Genomic DNA, 16707 nt, shown 5'->3' with positions numbered 1-16707 from the left:
AACTACTTCACTGTCACACATCAGGGCACTTTTTTTTACACGTTAAAAATGAACTTTATTTGGATTTCTATGCTGGAAACAGAGACACGGGCAGCCTAATAAAGAAATAAACAGCCGTAACTAGATTCAGATGGCGATGTTGACCTTTGCTGCAGAGTCTCCACGGTGTCTGTGGCTCTCAGGCAGCTGGCGTTATGACTCGAATGTGACATTACACAACAAATGCACACAAAAGCAAAGGCAGAACTGCTTTGCTTTCAGATCACCCTGCAAAGTTCATGCATCACCTCTCAGTGGACGCCAAGATAAATCAAGACCAAAACCAAAAAAATTAAAACGGACTCAATTCCAGCTGGTTCAGGCAGTAGAAGCATGCTTTGTAATGTAAAAAAATTAGACTTTTATCAATATTATTAAAATATTTCCACCTTTTAATGTAACAATCTGACTATCAACAATGAAAAGGAGAGCTCAAATAACCAGGCTGAGTAAGAAATGCAGTATATTTTGATCTAACTTCAGGATTTTCTTGTGTTATGTTGACCTGGATGTCAAACTTTTTTCATATTATTGACTGTTTGCTCTGCTATAGTATAAGCATAAAGCTAAATATTTTGACATCTGAACGCTCACAGCTCACAAGGTCAGCCGTCATAATGCGAACACAAAAAAAAAAATAAACAAGAGTCCAGCTACCTGCAGATTCTACTGGGGCATTTTTTGATTGTAAGAAGGAAAGACGTATAGCTGGACGCACTTGGAGGTCGTTTATATGATAATTGGAGGAAAAATATGATGTTTTAGAGTAGAACTGTGCGATAAATTGATTTAATTAAAGTTTTGGTTTTTCATTTTTGGAAAATAAAGTCCTTTAGCTTTAGACTGATGCCGCCATTTTATTTGCCAAATGTTTTTCAGCTTCTGTTTATTTACATTTTGAATTCAGGTCAACTCTACGACAGAATATTAGGGCAAGGCAAATGTTTTTATTCGAACAACAAAAATTAAGTTATATTATTACAAGAATAAAGTCATAACTTGATTAAAATCAGAGATTTTACTGTTAAGCTTATCACCTCGCCCTACTTCAGACATTCAGACTCCATAAGAAACTGACCATGCAAACAAAAATACATCAGAAAGCAACTAGAAAAACTCTCTTGGATCAGATTGTATCGTTGGCTGATTGGACTCAGAGAGGAGGCGGACATTTTGAATCTGGAGTCAGAAAGGTAAAAGGATTTAAGCGGTTAGTAGCTGCGTTTCCATCACAAATCTTTGCCTATTTTCTGCTAATGTAAAAAAAGAAAAATAAGAAATCTGTAAAGGTAATAGGTTAGCAAAAACCATGGCAAATGTAAACAGTTTCATGAGATATAGTCATAATTCAGCTATGATAGTAAAAGTTTTGGATTTTTCATAATAGTTTAGTTTTATTTCCTTGCTGACTTTTTGCTTAAATTAATCTTTAGAACGTATTTGCTAGTTTTTATTAGTTAAATATTGTTTAGTTTTATTTTGTTTTTATTAGTTACACTAATAGTTTTAGTTTTTTAAGTATAGAATCCGAGTATTGTGATTAAATATACAAAGATTGGGTAGTGAATATTCAAAAGAATAAACCATTTTCAAAAAAATTATTCAAATTATTACTAAACAACCAATTAACTTCCAACTTGTCTTTTGTCATTTTGCGGACTGGAGGAATATGGGTTACCATAATTTGCCGACATCTAACATGAAAATAATTTTGAAAGGCTAATAATAAATAAATTCATAAACACAAAACAAAGAATTTTACATCTACAATTTCAGTATGTTTTGGTTTTATAGACACACAATATAGTTCCACTTATAGTTTTTCCCCATTAACTACTGTTTTTAATCATTTAAGTTAATGAAAAGGTCTTTGTTATTTCCTTTATTTTAGTTAACAGTAATAACCTTAGCAGGCTCGTTATCCGTCAGCCAACAGAGAAAACTTACGCAGGTATTGGAGCGGCTTCGTGTGCGGCATTTTGGGGAAATTATAGTCTGCGATTTTACAGAAGATTTATGGATTCAACACATCTGAGGGACAAAACGTTTTATGAACTGAGATGAACATTGAAAAAAATAACTACTTCCTGTTGTCTTCTTTGTCGCTTTTGGCAGTAGTAACATCCTGTAGCTGATCAGGTGTGATGCGAATAAATCGTTTCCGTTGCAGTTTTGCAAAATAAATCAACTTTGATGTGGCTGAAAAAGCACATCGTCTAGAACAAAAATGTTTTGTGTGTCAAAATTGCCATATTTCCATTCGGCAAATTTATTTTTGTAATTTCATTTTTCTGCAATTTTATGGTTAATGGAAACGCAGCTACTGTTGGTCAATTTAGGACTGATTCAGTTTTTACTACTGGACTGAAACACACAGAATCACTCACTTTGCTCCTCTGGAGAACAACAGGAAGACGTGTGGACTTACCCGTGCCCCCTCTCTGCACCACCAGGCTGGCCTCTGCCCCCACTGCACACTCCTTCAGCAGCTCCACCACCTGCGTGTGGGTGAATCCGGCCACTGCCTGCTTGTTTATCTCCAGGATCAGGTCACCTTCGCACAGACCCGGACAGCCCTGAGGCTCCAGGACTTGCTTGACGCGCTGACCCGTCAGACTGTCTGCGATCGTGAAGCCGAACCCGTCCACGCCCTTCACCATCGTCACCGTCAGCAGCTCCCCTTGGGTTGCCCCCGACGACGCCATGGAGACGCTGTCGGGCGGCGTGGTGCCGGTGGTGGCCGGGAGCGAGCCGTCCAGGTGCGTGTCGCCCGGGTGAGCGCCGAGAAGTGGCGGCTGCTGGGAGTTGACGTGGTCCTGACTGGGGTCCGTGACGAAGCGCGCCGTACGCGTCAGGTAGTCCAGGTAGTTATCGTAGCCGGTTCTGCCGTTCACCATGATGGGCCGCTGCTCCATGATGCCCAGCGGGGAGATGATGGTGGTGGTGGCGTTGTTGGTGTTGGAGGCGTCCTCTGGGTCGTACGGTAAAGGGTAGCCGCGACACAACACGAGCGTCACGCTCTGACCAATGGGAACCGACTGGAAGAGTTTAACCACGTCAGCGTGGGTCGTTCCCAGAACACAGACGTCGTTAATGTAGACAATGACGTCCCCTACGGAAAAACAAAAACGCAGACAAAGTCAAGTGTAGCCTAGGGCTGAAACGATTAATCGTGTTGAATTGATTACTGAAATAATCAATTCAGATCTGCAGGGTGACCGTCACCATTCTCGAGAGTTCCACATTTATGCCTTCACCTTTGACGACTGTGAAGTCCCGGGAATTCCAGAAGAGCTTGTGTGGCCTGTGGAAGTCCCGGTACTTCACTGCCGGCAGAAATCGTAATTCGTGGGCACGGAAGCCCGCAACAAGGGCCTCTTGCGGGTCCCTCCCGGCCTGAATTACAGTTTCGCGGGCTCGTCCAAAGGTGAGTGGAGCAGGGAAACAGTTCTTAGTGCAAAGTTCCTCAGCGAATGTGTCCAGGTTGATAACACCAGTAAGTCTCCCAGGGGGGGTATCCCCCTTGAGAGAACTGTACGGGATGTTATCATTCCTCCTGAACACATCACAGAGGAACAGATGCACTAAGGCAGCCCCAAGGACAGAGGGTACTGCCTCCAGCACCTGACATAGAGGAAAAATGCGCTCCAGACGGTAGATCTGGAGCGCATTTCTCGTCCAGTGGTGCAGAGGGGGTGGCACCTCACCAGCACTGGCGGCAGTGTGGGGGGCCAACCCAATAAAGCCCCTCCTATACGTGAGGCTCTTTGGGTTGGACGTGCTTGTTCCAAGGCTGGCGCTCAGCTGGAAGTCCGACACTGAAAGAGGATGCCCGAAGAACATCTCTTCCAATGCCAGTTCAAACTGGTAGAACTTCCAGCTAGCATCAAACCGTGCCACCCCCTCTAAGGTGGAGAACTGTTCCCTCAATCCCTGCTCCAAGTATTCCAGCACCCTCCTGAGAGTGACCATGAGGCCGTGGTCACTCCCAGAGTCATTGAAGGGTATGACTAGAGCATTATCCACAAAGAGCATTCTCAGTGCCTCGCGGCAAAAGAAACTCTTCGGGGAAAGCTCCCCCGGAATCTCATCCTCAAATCGCCGTACCTGTTCCACCCCTGTTCTTTCCCCTAAGGTCCTCCATGTGGTCCAGGTACTGCTCAGCACGTGCTATCAAGGCACGCTGAAACTGAGGGTGAGAAAGCCGGGACGTCACGACCGCTCCACTGACCGGGTGCCGGAATGGAAATTGTATGTGGACATGAGGGCTGTCCACATACATCTGCACAAATGTCAGGGTGCCCGAGTCTCCCAATGCGTCCACCAATATAGGCGCCAGGTCCAGTTTGCGACGACGAAGGTCGCTCTGGAAATTGGTGGCCTCATGGATGCCTAGTACCGAGTAAAGAGACCCATGAGGTCCAACCAATTCCATCAGACCTTGGCGCGCAAACAATAAGTGGACGCTGGGATCTCGGGCATAGACCTGCACGGCAGAATGGATGGACAGGGACACCACGGCTGACGGATCGACAAAATCTGTCAAGTCCAGGGTGTCCCTGTCCTTCTGCCAAACCGGGTCAAAAACAGGCGAAGCTGGAGGAGGTGGCTCTCGCCTGTTTTGGCAATGGCTTGATCCAAAAGATCAAGTATGAACATTTGGTCCTTGTGGAGTACATGAAATTTCTTGGTGTTAGAGTACACCTGCTTTTGGACGGTGGGTCTGGCCTCGTCTTTGGCCGGAAGTGCCTTCAGGAGCATGTGAAAATGGAAAACAATAAAATTAAACATTTCGCAAGCATACACCTCGAAAAGGGTCTTTTTCAAGAGCCTGGTGTCTGGCTCCTGAAGGCACTTCGGGATGAAGATGATGGACAGGTGATACCCACCGTCCACGTGTCCGATAGTGTAGCCACTGCTGTTCTTGAATGCCTTCAGACCAGCAGGGCTACAATTTGTCAGGTCCACATGCTTCTTCAGGAAAAAGTAACTGTCCTGAAGCATGTGGACCTGAATCGATGGCAACAACAGATAGTGGACAAGAGATTGGAGGGCCATAGCCCGCTCCAGCTCTGCCACCACCCCATCGATGTCAAACCTGAACTTTAGTGACTGTTCAGGGTCACCAACATATGTGGCATGGAAGGGATGCGCGACATCTGCTTCTAAAAAGGAAGAGAGGGACCTGAATGCAGAGACTGACTCACTCAAGGTCTCCGAATTCAGGATCCCTACTTCCACCAAGTCATTCTCATATTGGGCCATGATGTGTTTTGTTCTGTTATGAAAATGTAATGAACTGTGAAAGTATGTGACAGTGTATTTATATGTTAGATCTGTGTTAATAAAATTTTTGAATGTAATGTGGTTTCTAATATTGTGTTTTTAATTTAAATTTGTGGTGTAATATACTAATTAATGTGAAATGTTTAATATGTTGCATTGTGTATTTCTATGTGCTAGGAATTAACTGGAATGGAGATGTGGAGTGTCGAGGAGGTAAATGCGAAATGAGATAAAGAAAAGTGAAATGTCACTATTTAATGTGTCATTTTGTGTTATGGAATTTTAATGTGTTTTGTAATACTTTATTAATGTAATTGTCTTTTTCTATTAGCATGTTGGAATTAGAACACCATATTATGTAAAGGTAAGTATTTAATAGGTTCAGGTAAGTATTTATTAAGATAAGTTAAGTAATTATTAGTGGCATGCAGGTAGGTTGGGACAAAAAATGATATATACATTTACGGATTCGGGACGAACCCCTGAGTAAGGAAATTAAAGAAATATTGCTGAATAATAAATTGTGAAAAAGTTATTGCGATAATTCTAGATCACATATATCTATACTATGAACCCCTGCAAACTATACATCTGCGGACGTGGGAGGCCGCCCTGATCAAGAATACGTGGTTTCCGACGCAGAAAAACGTACCGTTCGCGAGTTATCGCGAAAAAACTCGAAAAAATGCTAACATTATGTAAATGTTAGTGGCATGCAGGTAGGTTGGGACAAATAATGATATATACATTTAGTACTACTAATAACTAGTAGTACTACTAGTTATTAGTACTTCTGGTACTAATAACTAGTAGTGATTACTACTAGTTATTAGTAGTAATCACTAATCACTACTAGATTAGTGATTACTATATCTAGTAATCGATTAATTGTTAACAGACTCAAATTCCTTATGTGGCAAGAAACAATTAATCGGATTAATAGTGTTGAATCAATTATTGAAATAATCATTAATATAATCATATAATCGTTAACTGGAGTATACAGATTCAAAAAAAGTCAAAGTTTAAATGAAAAATATGCAGAATTTTTTATCCAATAAATCGAATAATCAACAGATTAATCGATAATCATTACTTGCTGCTCTCATATAATTATCTTCTGATGCTGAACTTTCTTCAACAAAATATCTAGTTAAAGTTCAAATGACTAGTTTGACGTTGAAGAGATGTTATTTTTGTCAAAAAGTCCAATTTTGTTGATTGCAATTGATTTGTTAAAGCAATAAAAAAGCAATAAAAAGGGTAAAACATTCAAACATTTAGAAACTTTGTTTTGGCAATAGTGTTTAGATTTAAGGGATTTTACGATGCAGCATGTCACAAAAAACTTTTTTTAAGGTAAAACATAAAAAGCAACACTGAAGGTTATCACTGATCATCAGAAAAGCACAGGTATATTTCTCCCAACATAAAAGTTATGGCATAAATGTAGGCAGGAAGTCAAAAATCAAAAAGGAAAAAGCAGAAAGGAGCCACTTAAGAGGTTGAAAAACAAGATAAGACAATCAAGAACTAATGTGGGCTCATTTACATAAAACAAAGGCACAAATTATATAAACCAATTAAATGGGGAGAGAAAAATCAATGCAATTTGCCGTTTCAGTACAGCTCTGATACTAGCCATCAGATTCTAACTGCAAAACGAGTTAAAGCTCAGTTATGTGTCAGCTGTTTACAGAGACAGATGTATCCATGCACACGTTTCCTGCCATAAACACAGATAAACAAAAATAATCTCTTGTCTGCCTTTCCTGCGTAAAAGGGTAAAGATGACAGGTGGCCATAAGTGTTTGCCTTTTATGGCTTCCAGAGCTTTTATTTGCTCACTGCAGTGTAGATAAAATCTACCAGACAATTAAATGTTCCCACACAAAAGGACGCCACATGCAGCCGCATCCCTGTCTCCAACTCTTTGCTAAATATAGTGTTTTACGCTCCACAGTGGAGGCACTGGGCGACTGGGAACAATAAAACCAATCCTTATAAAGGGCAGGCACTCAGCATTACCTGCTTATTTTCTAATTATAGGCAAACTGTCGGGATTTCTAGAAAGTGTTGCGAAGCTTTCTAACCAGTCAGTTGCATGAGAAGATAATTCATCCAATATTTATGGATTAATTGTTAAAGTGAAGCAAAAAGGTTAAAGCCTCTGAGCGACAGAAGTGAATGTGATCTCTCACTGTAAACGGAGTCGCATGCAAACGATTTCTGGTTTGTCTGCTGGTACTGGCAGAAAGAGCACACACCTAGAGGCGGTGTGACGTGAGGGACTTTTTAATTAATCAGGGTAAACGCGGCCGACATTTGCCTTGAGCGTTTGTGTCACAATCAATAGCCGGGTGCGCTGGCAGAAAACAAATGATGGTGCGGTGACCTCGCTCTCGCCGTGTGTCTCAGTTTGTGGCCAGACAGAAAATGCAGACAGACAGGAAGCAGCAACACATGTAAGAGGTATGAGCTGGAATCCAAGTATCTGCACTGATGACCGCTTTAAATTCATGATATTACGACTATTTTAGTTATCGATTAATCGATTATTCTGATGATTAATCGGGGACAAAATTGGCACATTCTGCAAATGTTTCACTTAAGCCTTTTTATACAATATTAGAAAGGCATTAAAAGATGTAAATAAATAATTAAATTCAATTTTGAAATAAGAAAAACAATTTATTGTCTATAATTCAACAACAGCATTCCTTTAGTGAATGGAGCTACAAAACACTTTCTAACGCAACCCATTCTGCTTGACTTAACATCAGCACGGTGAAGGGATGATCTGTTGATTACTTTTAGGATTGCCAATAAATAACTGGATAGCATTTGAGTTTGTTTGTTTTTGTTTTTTGCCAAACTTGAACTGGGTGAAGCTAAAATTATGACACCTGATGAGTTTTGGGTAGAACATGTTTAAAGAAAAAGTTTATTTTTTGTCTCAAATGCAAAATTTATATATTTTTTGTACAGTTTTGACCTAATTACAGCTATTAGTATGTTTTTCTTTCAGCAAATTGCCTTTTTTGAGGCTTGATACTCCAGTTAACGATTAATTGATAAGTAAAATTAGTTGACGATTATTTCAGCAAATGATTAATCACGATTAATTAGATTAATTGTTTCAGAACTATGTGACATGGCTCACTAAAAACTCAGTCTGAGGAATTAATTTACCTTTTAAAAGTGTATTTTTTATAGAAAAGGTTGAATTTAAGATGTGCTAACATTTCTAAGGTGACACTTTCTAAGCTCTATAACTTTGTGAAATGGATAAAATGTTGCCAAACGCAGATCGACAAAAAATTGCAGTAATGTCAAAAGTAATGTCAGTTTCCTATAAATCGGAAACCACTGCATCTTCGTTTTTGCACAGCAGACTCACAGTGACCAAGGACGACTTTTCCAAGCTGAGTCATCTCGCTGTTTCTTCCTTTAATAATTCTACATGACATGTTAATTTCCCTCTAATGGTGTGTTCAGAAGTGTGTGAACATAAGAGGACTGAGAGTCCCTGCTGAGAGGATTATGGCATCTCAAAACTCCCAGCAGGCTTTCGATGGAGACTGCATTTCCAAGTCCAAGGGATATCTTCAGGTTTTAGCAATTAATATCTTTTAGCTTTGTTATTGAGAGACAGCAGGCACAAATCGTGACACCGCACCTACTAATGGCACTTTCGGTGGCAGGTGTCATTATGCGCCACAAGTGCCACTGTTTTCGGGACTAGCTGCCAGTGTTGTCACTGACTTCGGCTGACCTCGGCACCTCATACTGGCACTTCCGCTGACACCTGCCATTAGTGCCACTGTTTTCGGGACTAGCTGCCAGTGTTGTCACTGACTTCGGCTGACCTCGGCACCTTATACTGGCACTTCCGCTGACACATGCCATTAGTGCCACTGTTTTCGGGACTAGCTGCCAGTGTTGTCACTGACTTCGGCTGACTTCGGCTGACCTCGGCACCTTATACTGGCACTTCCGCTGACACATGCCATTAGTGCCACTGTTTTCGGGGCTAGCAGTCAGTGTTGTCACTGACTTCGGCTGACTTCGGCATCTTCCAAGGGTTGCCGCTACCTCATACTGGCACCTCCCACGCCTCACGGACCGCTCTCGCCTGTTTTCGCTGACGAGATTTAGGGCGGCCATATTAGAGCGGTCGACCGCTCCACTCAGCGTTATACGTTGGACAGGCACAATGACGTATTTGAGCATTGAATTTTTCATAACACGCTGTTTTGTTACTGGAAACCTTATACAAACAGCTATATTTACAAACAATTTTATTTTAAAGTTTTTTTTTAAATTGTATTATACATAGTTAAGCATATTTAAATATGCTTTGTGGTGAAAACAATAGAATAGGAATAGAAAATTCTGTGGTGACAGCTTCTGTGTCAGATTTAATATGAATTAATTTATAATTAATGAAAACAACGGTGGATCTGGCACAACGTATTGCATTTCTTCTTAAGCGTTGTGTTCCCTCAAAAAAGCAAATATGCCCTGGTCTATTTTTTATACAGTCTCAAATTTCAGTTTCCAATAAAAAGCCTCAGTGAAAACATGTTGACAGCTGCCATAAGGTGCCACTTGTGCCACCTTACCCCTGGGTAAGGTGGCACTTACCCAGGGGTAAGCACTTTCAGTCATCTTAAAAAGCACAGAATTCGTGTAAGAGGATTTTAACGTCAAAACACCTTTAACGTCAAAACACACTTGTGCCACCTTACCCCTGGGTAAGGTGGCACAAGTAAGGTGGCCATGGGTGCCACAGGCTGCTAACCTCATTCTCTATCTGTTTCAGATAGAATGTAGCATATGAATAACTTTAGTTGAAACAAATAGAAATAAAATATATTGTAATTAAAACATAATTCACATACATATTTAAATATACAGCCGGTGTTCAGACTTAACAGAGAAAGACAACTCCTGCACTGAATCCATGTCAGATGGGACCTCTTCTGCAACAGCTGATAATAGCTACCACTAGGTACCTACCACTACAACTGACACTAGGTCGTGTTGAAAATGTGACTACTTCAACACCGATGAATCAAAATGTGCCAATACACGAGCAGAAAATCAGCCAACACAAAGCAATCAGACTTTACTTTTTTTTATTCTTTTTTAGCGCTAAAAAAGGAGACGCTTACCCTTACAGACTAGGTGTGAACGTGACCGAGTCTATACAGCATCTGATCAAAAACGGGAAGATTCGTTTACTATACCAAGAATGCACCCAGTGGTCATCTGATGTCTTACGTCAGTTTTGCATCAACTAAGTTTCTATTTCCTGGGAGACGGGAGTGATATGGTATTTTGTATTTTTATCTTTTATTATCTTTTTATTATCTTTTATGTTCTTTGATAATCATTATTCTTTTTATTATCTTTTAACTTGTTCTTTGCTTTATAATTTGATATAAAACTTATTCTGCTCAGATTATTGTGCTCATACGGATCACGTGGATCACGTGAACAGGGCGTGCTTGGCTCTGGTTGACTTGGGTTGGGCTCTGATTGGTCTGCTGGTTCACGCTCTCAGCCCATGATTGGCTCATGGTCGGAGAGCGGCTACCTCTGATTGGATGGCTCGCCTGCAAGGATGGAGATGGCCACTCCCCCTTTGCACGCAGGCATTCCTTTTGTTTAAGAGATAAAATACGAAAAAGCCCGCGGTTTTGGTCAGAGTCTGCTGTGGGTCGCGTTCGAATGCCCAGCTACGTTGATGCTACTGCTCTATCTTTAGGCCGAAGGCTCTCCGGCCACGTTTCACGAGGTAAGCGCTGGTAACTTGAATGAATCGAGCATCACGTGTTTAGTCATAGAGTGTTTTGTACTGTATTCTGTGGGGAATAAATCGAGCATATTTGTTCTAGCAGTAACAGTGTTTGATGCATGTTATTTTGCTGTAATCTGTGGGGAAATAAATCGAGCACATTTAATTCTAGCAGAAACAGCGTTTGGTTTCGTTATTGCCGCCGATCTCCTTCGACCCTGATTTAAAATTTCATAAAACAGGGAGTCTGAGGAGTTTCTATAGACGTTACAATTACAAGGGCCTTTGTGTGAAAATATGGGAATGTAGTGTATGAAAGCATGTGAGTGTATTTGACCTTGATAAGCGCCTCAACAGTCGCCATGGTATGTCAGTGCTGACAAGCTCCTGTGGGTTCCGGATTATAATTATTTTCATACAATGACCTTAATATAATGCTATTGATTATTAAACCGGGTAAGTTCACTAATATTGACTTATTAGTTAATATTAGTGACAGTGGCAACATGAGATATTGACAGTTCCAGAGTGACATTATGTTCAGCATGGTTCCATGACAGTGCACAGGATGTCATAAGTTATAGTGGCTGCCTGGTCTATTACTTAATAGACCAGGCAGCCACTATAACTTTCAGTGTTTTATTTAAGATAATGCAATTTTTCAAAAAACATGTTATCATAATTTTCCAAAAATGCCTGTTAACCAGTTTTAAAGAGTTATTACTTGTTATTATTTAATAAATTTAATCTCTGCTATTTTTCATTATTTGTCAAGTTCATTACAGATTTGTGTGGCATAAATGAAGGTTGCTTCTCTGTGTTTGTTTCTGGTTCTGTTCATTGTCTTCAAACTTTTCTTATTCAAAGATGAGAGAATGACTAAAATCTGAGCTACAAAATGCATTTCAATAGCATTTTCAAGGCAACAGGAGGACTTTCACTTTCAAGTTAAACCACCTTCAAATTTTTTACACTAATATTGAATAGTGATAAGTCAAAACACAAAGTATGTACTCCTCAAAAACTTTGACAATGTGTGAATCTTAAGCAGCATTAAGAACAAGATTGTTACATATTTTTGGAAATAAAAATTACTTTGGGTTATACTTAAGATGCAAATGCTTTTTTCAAAGAAAATTGTTCTGTTTACATATTTGGCAGATATGTTTCAACATTTTTTAAAATTTGTCACAAAGTATGTGCATAGTAATTGATTTGTCAATATTTATTAGCTATTGTATGTAAATACTTTAAACAGCAATAACATATGATTTAAGTTTTCAATAGCCAAGAACTAAAATAATTGTGTATTATAAAATCCCTCTCTGAAATCATTTGAAGTCTACTGTAAAATTCATGTTTAGTCAACGTGTGAATTTACTACATCAGGATCAAATAACTTATTATTCATCCATGAGAAATTATAATCATTACGCTTAAAAATTATTTTTCAAACTTTATTAATTTCTACAATATACGTTTTACACAACTACTACGTATTTCCATCTTGGCCAAAGCCCTATCTGGCAACCCAACGGGGTTCAACAGGCTCCACTGTAATAGTGACAGTGGTAGATTCAATTACTTTGGCCATCTTCCTTCAATTAAATTAAGTCAAAAATATTCAACGATAATTAACCAATACAATTACCATTGAAATAAAAATTTATAAACAGGCAATATAAGTAACACGTTTTCCAAAAACTGTCATTGCCATCCCCCAAAACATCGGCACCAGTTGTGACAGCTCTGAAACATCCTGGACACCTAATGGCAGCTCTAGTGGGAGCCAGACTCAGCTGTTACAAAGGTGCCGAAACCAATGGCATCCCTGATGCCTGCTGTGTATTCGATTAATTCAAAGACGGAAGGAGTCGGCTGGATTATTCAGATGAACTTTAGTGAATAAATAGGATGAACGGATCATACATAATGATATACGAAAAAGTGTAGGAATTCAGCTAACATAAGTCTTTCTGCGAAAAAAAAAAACTCTAATTAAATTCTTTCTTCGTCTGTCTTCAAGTTCTTCTTCGACTAGTAATAAAGCATCATGGGATATGTGGTCTATTTGCCGAAGTCAGTGACAACACTGACCGCTAGCCCCGAAAACAGTGGCACTAATGGCAGGTGTCAGCGGAAGTGCCAGTACGACGTGCCGAGGTCAGCCGAAGTCAGTGACAACACTGGCAGCTAGTCCCGAAAACAGTGGCACTTGTGGCAGGTGTCAGCGGAAGTGCCAGTACGACGTGCCGAGGTCAGCCGAAGTCAGACGAAGTCAGTGACAACACTGGCAGCTGGTCCCGAAAGCAGTGGCACTTGTGGCGTGTAATGACACCTGCCACTGGAAGTGCCATTAGTAGGTGCGGTGTCATGATTTGTGCTCGGCCCTGCTGTAGTTATTGCAATATGTGTCCAAATAATACTATTTATCTGTCAGAAAGACTGAGTGGGTTTTATGTTGCCGCAAATTATGAGAACATATTAGAAAGAAAAAAAAAGAGGACAACATTTAAGAGGATGATTCTTTGAACTAATCGGACAAGATTTTATTTTGTTGGCAAAATTAAAGTTTTTCTCCTTCCATTTTGTGTCTCAACTGCTTCAAAAAACAGTACAAGTGCTTAAAAAAACCTCACACAGAAATAGAAAGTCTACAGAAAATAGTATGCAATGAAATTAAACTACGTGAGACTTGTATATAATTTTTTATCTCATTTATCACCATGTTTCAACACAAAATATCTTATCACCAAGAGAAATAAATTGGTACGAAATGGGTGAACATAAAAACAATGAATTGGTAAAAAGGGTGTTTTTACCCACACCCTGTCATGCTACGTTTGTTAGCTAGCTAGGTTAAGCTACTTCACTTTGTTAGCTCCTAAGACTCTTTAAAAGCAGCGTAAATAATTGTCAGGTTCTATACTGTCAAGAGTAAAACTTTCAAATAGGAATAAAATTTATTATTTCCAGTTGCAGAAAGGCTGTAAAGTGTATTTTTGTTTGTTTTGGAGGAAGAATGTGCAGCAAATCACACTGAACTTAAAAAATAAAAGGTTTTATCCTTTTAAAGCAGACACTGTGGTGCCTGGATAAGGATGTAGCTCAGCAGAAACAACCCCTTTGGTGCTGAATAAGAGACAGTAATTAGGCTCCACAGTTTGTAGCAACTTGTTAGACCCACTAATCTATATAAACCTTGTTCCTAAGGGGCGTAAATGTAAAACTATGTTGAACAAATGCAAATATTTGCATAAATAAAACAATAAACGTAAGAAATACTATAGTATTAAATCTAAGCGTTAAGACACTAAGGTCCATAAAACAAAAGATCTGAGTTTAAACAAGTATGTATCCTTGATAAACTGTGCTCTATAGAGGAATTGCATGACAAAGACGCCCAAGAGGGGTCGAATGCAAAAAGAGGCAAGAACCTTCAACCCAAAATTGCTAATTTCACACCCCTCCCAGGCCTGGGTCTCTCTGAGTTTCAGTGATTGTGCCTGCTCTGTAACTGTAGAAGTAGGACACTCAGTCTGAAGAGGGGGATGGAGCAAGGCTGGTGAGACACAGAAGAAGATGAGCTGAAGGAATTGAAGAGGAGTAACTGTTAGCTATTTTGAGGAAAATAATACATAAAACAAGAGAAGGGAATTCTAAAATAGAGTAGAAACAGACTGAAGAGACGAGCTTTATTAGTCAACTAGGGATGAATTTTGTACCGGTGAACCTATAAGTCAGTAAAAACATGGCTGGTAGGGGCATTTGTGCTAAAGCAATAACATTAATTCTTCCAAATCTGCAAGAGGACAAAGTTTTAAAGAGGACACATAACTTTCGATCAATGTTTTTAGAGTCAATGTGATGAATAACGTCCAAAATTAGATTATTTGCTCCACATTATACATCAAAGTACAACCTGACTACTATTCATCCCTTGACCTTTAGTGCAGATGTATCATCTCAGCGTACAGCAGTTTGTTCCCTTATGTGGCCATGACCAAGAGCTGTAGGACTCATAGTCTGTTCCATGATTAATGGAAGAACAAAAATGCACAGTTGGTTCGCAGGCATGTGCGTATATCCACATACAAAGCTTCTGCCAGTGCAAGTTTTAAGATGAATTGGCTCTAGACTTAAACAGTATTCTCAGAAACTGAGAAAACATTTTAAATCCATATTAGGGTTCCAAATAGTGATCGATTAATCTATTATTCTGATGATTAATCGATTAATTTGATTTAAAAATCTGGCATATCATGCAAATTTCACACTTAATCCTTTTTATACAATATTACAAAGACAATGAAATATGCAAATAAACTATTCAATTCATTTTAAAATAAAAAAATTAACACTTTGTGCCTAACAGGCAATAACAGCACTTATATTGTGAAATTTGACAGCATGTTTTTCTGCTTGACTTGGCATCAATAAATTGCAGCACTAATTTGTTGATTACATTTTGGATTAACTGATTAATAACTTGATTGCAAAAGTTTTTTTTGTTTTTGCATAATTTAAACCAACAGAAGCTAAAACTGTGGTACAAGAAGTTTGGGTAGAACATATTTACAGATAATTTTTTTTTATCTCAAATGCGAAATATATATATATATATATATATATATATATATATATATATATATATATATGTATATGTATATATTTATATATATATATATATTTTTCCCTTTGTTTTTAACAATTTTGGCTTTATTACTGCTGTAAGTATGTTTTTCTTTCAGGAAATGACCTTTTTAGAGTTTGTATACTCCAGTTAACCATTAATCGATAGCTAAATTAGTTAACGATGACTTTAACAATCGATTAATCGTGATTAATCACTTTAGCCCTAGACTTAACTGATTCAAATAAAAGTTTTTTATTTTTATTTTATTTTGTTATTTGTAAGTACTGGGGCTCAGTTTAGCTCTGTTTCAGACAGTGTGGCAGCCGTTCCTGGGGCTTACCTGTGGCCATCTTGCCATCGGCTGCGGCGGGTCCGTCAGGAATAACGCTTTTGACCTGGAGGAACTCATCAGGCTCATCCCCACCGATGATGGTGAAGCCGAACCCCATGTTGCTCTTTTGGAGCGCCGTGGACAGGAAGCTGCCTTTCAGCTGAGTCGGGTCTCGGGTGAACAGGGGTTTCTCTAAAAATGAAAACAAACAAAAGCGATAACCGTTTTAAATATAACCCTCAGTTTAATTATTTGTGTTTTTCCAGTCACTGAAAGAACCTCAAAGCTGGAGCAGGGTGGGGCTCAGAGGGCGGAGGCATGAGGGGGAAAGCTTGTCCACTAGGAAGGGAAACTGGCAGGGTAGCATAACTGGACACAGGTTGGGCCGTGGTGCCGATAGATGCAGGTGAGGTTTAGCAATTCTTACTCCAGATGCAAAAATCCACCCAAATTTTGACCGTCACCGGATCGCTCTCCTCCAAAGCTGATGCCCTCCTGATCAAAATCTTAAGAGCAATTGAAATATTCCAAATATTTATATTTTGCAGTTTTGGATTTTAAAAATGTTCTAAGCAGAGCCACTCCCTTCTACTCTCAAACCCCAACTCAACG

At 39.5% G+C, this 16707-nt stretch overlaps 1 protein-coding gene across 5 annotated transcripts in view; it reads right to left on the bottom strand.

Annotated features, from left to right (window-relative positions):
* magi2a (membrane associated guanylate kinase, WW and PDZ domain containing 2a) overlaps positions 1 to 16707 on the bottom strand; it is a 241991-nt gene that overhangs the window by 49886 nt on the left and 175398 nt on the right. For all 5 annotated transcript variants that reach the window (XM_088003172.1, XM_015002568.2, XM_015002586.2 and 2 more), the window contains 2 exons: positions 16105 to 16287; positions 2468 to 3151 (listed from right to left, as the gene is read on the bottom strand). In XM_088003172.1, the coding sequence (XP_087859298.1) occupies positions 2468 to 3151; positions 16105 to 16287 (867 nt within the window). The remainder of the gene's footprint in view (positions 1 to 2467; positions 3152 to 16104; positions 16288 to 16707) is intronic.

This window comes from Poecilia mexicana, unplaced genomic scaffold (genome assembly GCF_051168715.1).
Source record: "Poecilia mexicana isolate PSO_F unplaced genomic scaffold, ASM5116871v1 scaffold_23, whole genome shotgun sequence".
Taxonomy (NCBI): domain Eukaryota; kingdom Metazoa; phylum Chordata; class Actinopteri; order Cyprinodontiformes; family Poeciliidae; genus Poecilia; species Poecilia mexicana.
This window is presented reverse-complemented; position numbering and strand designations above follow the sequence as displayed.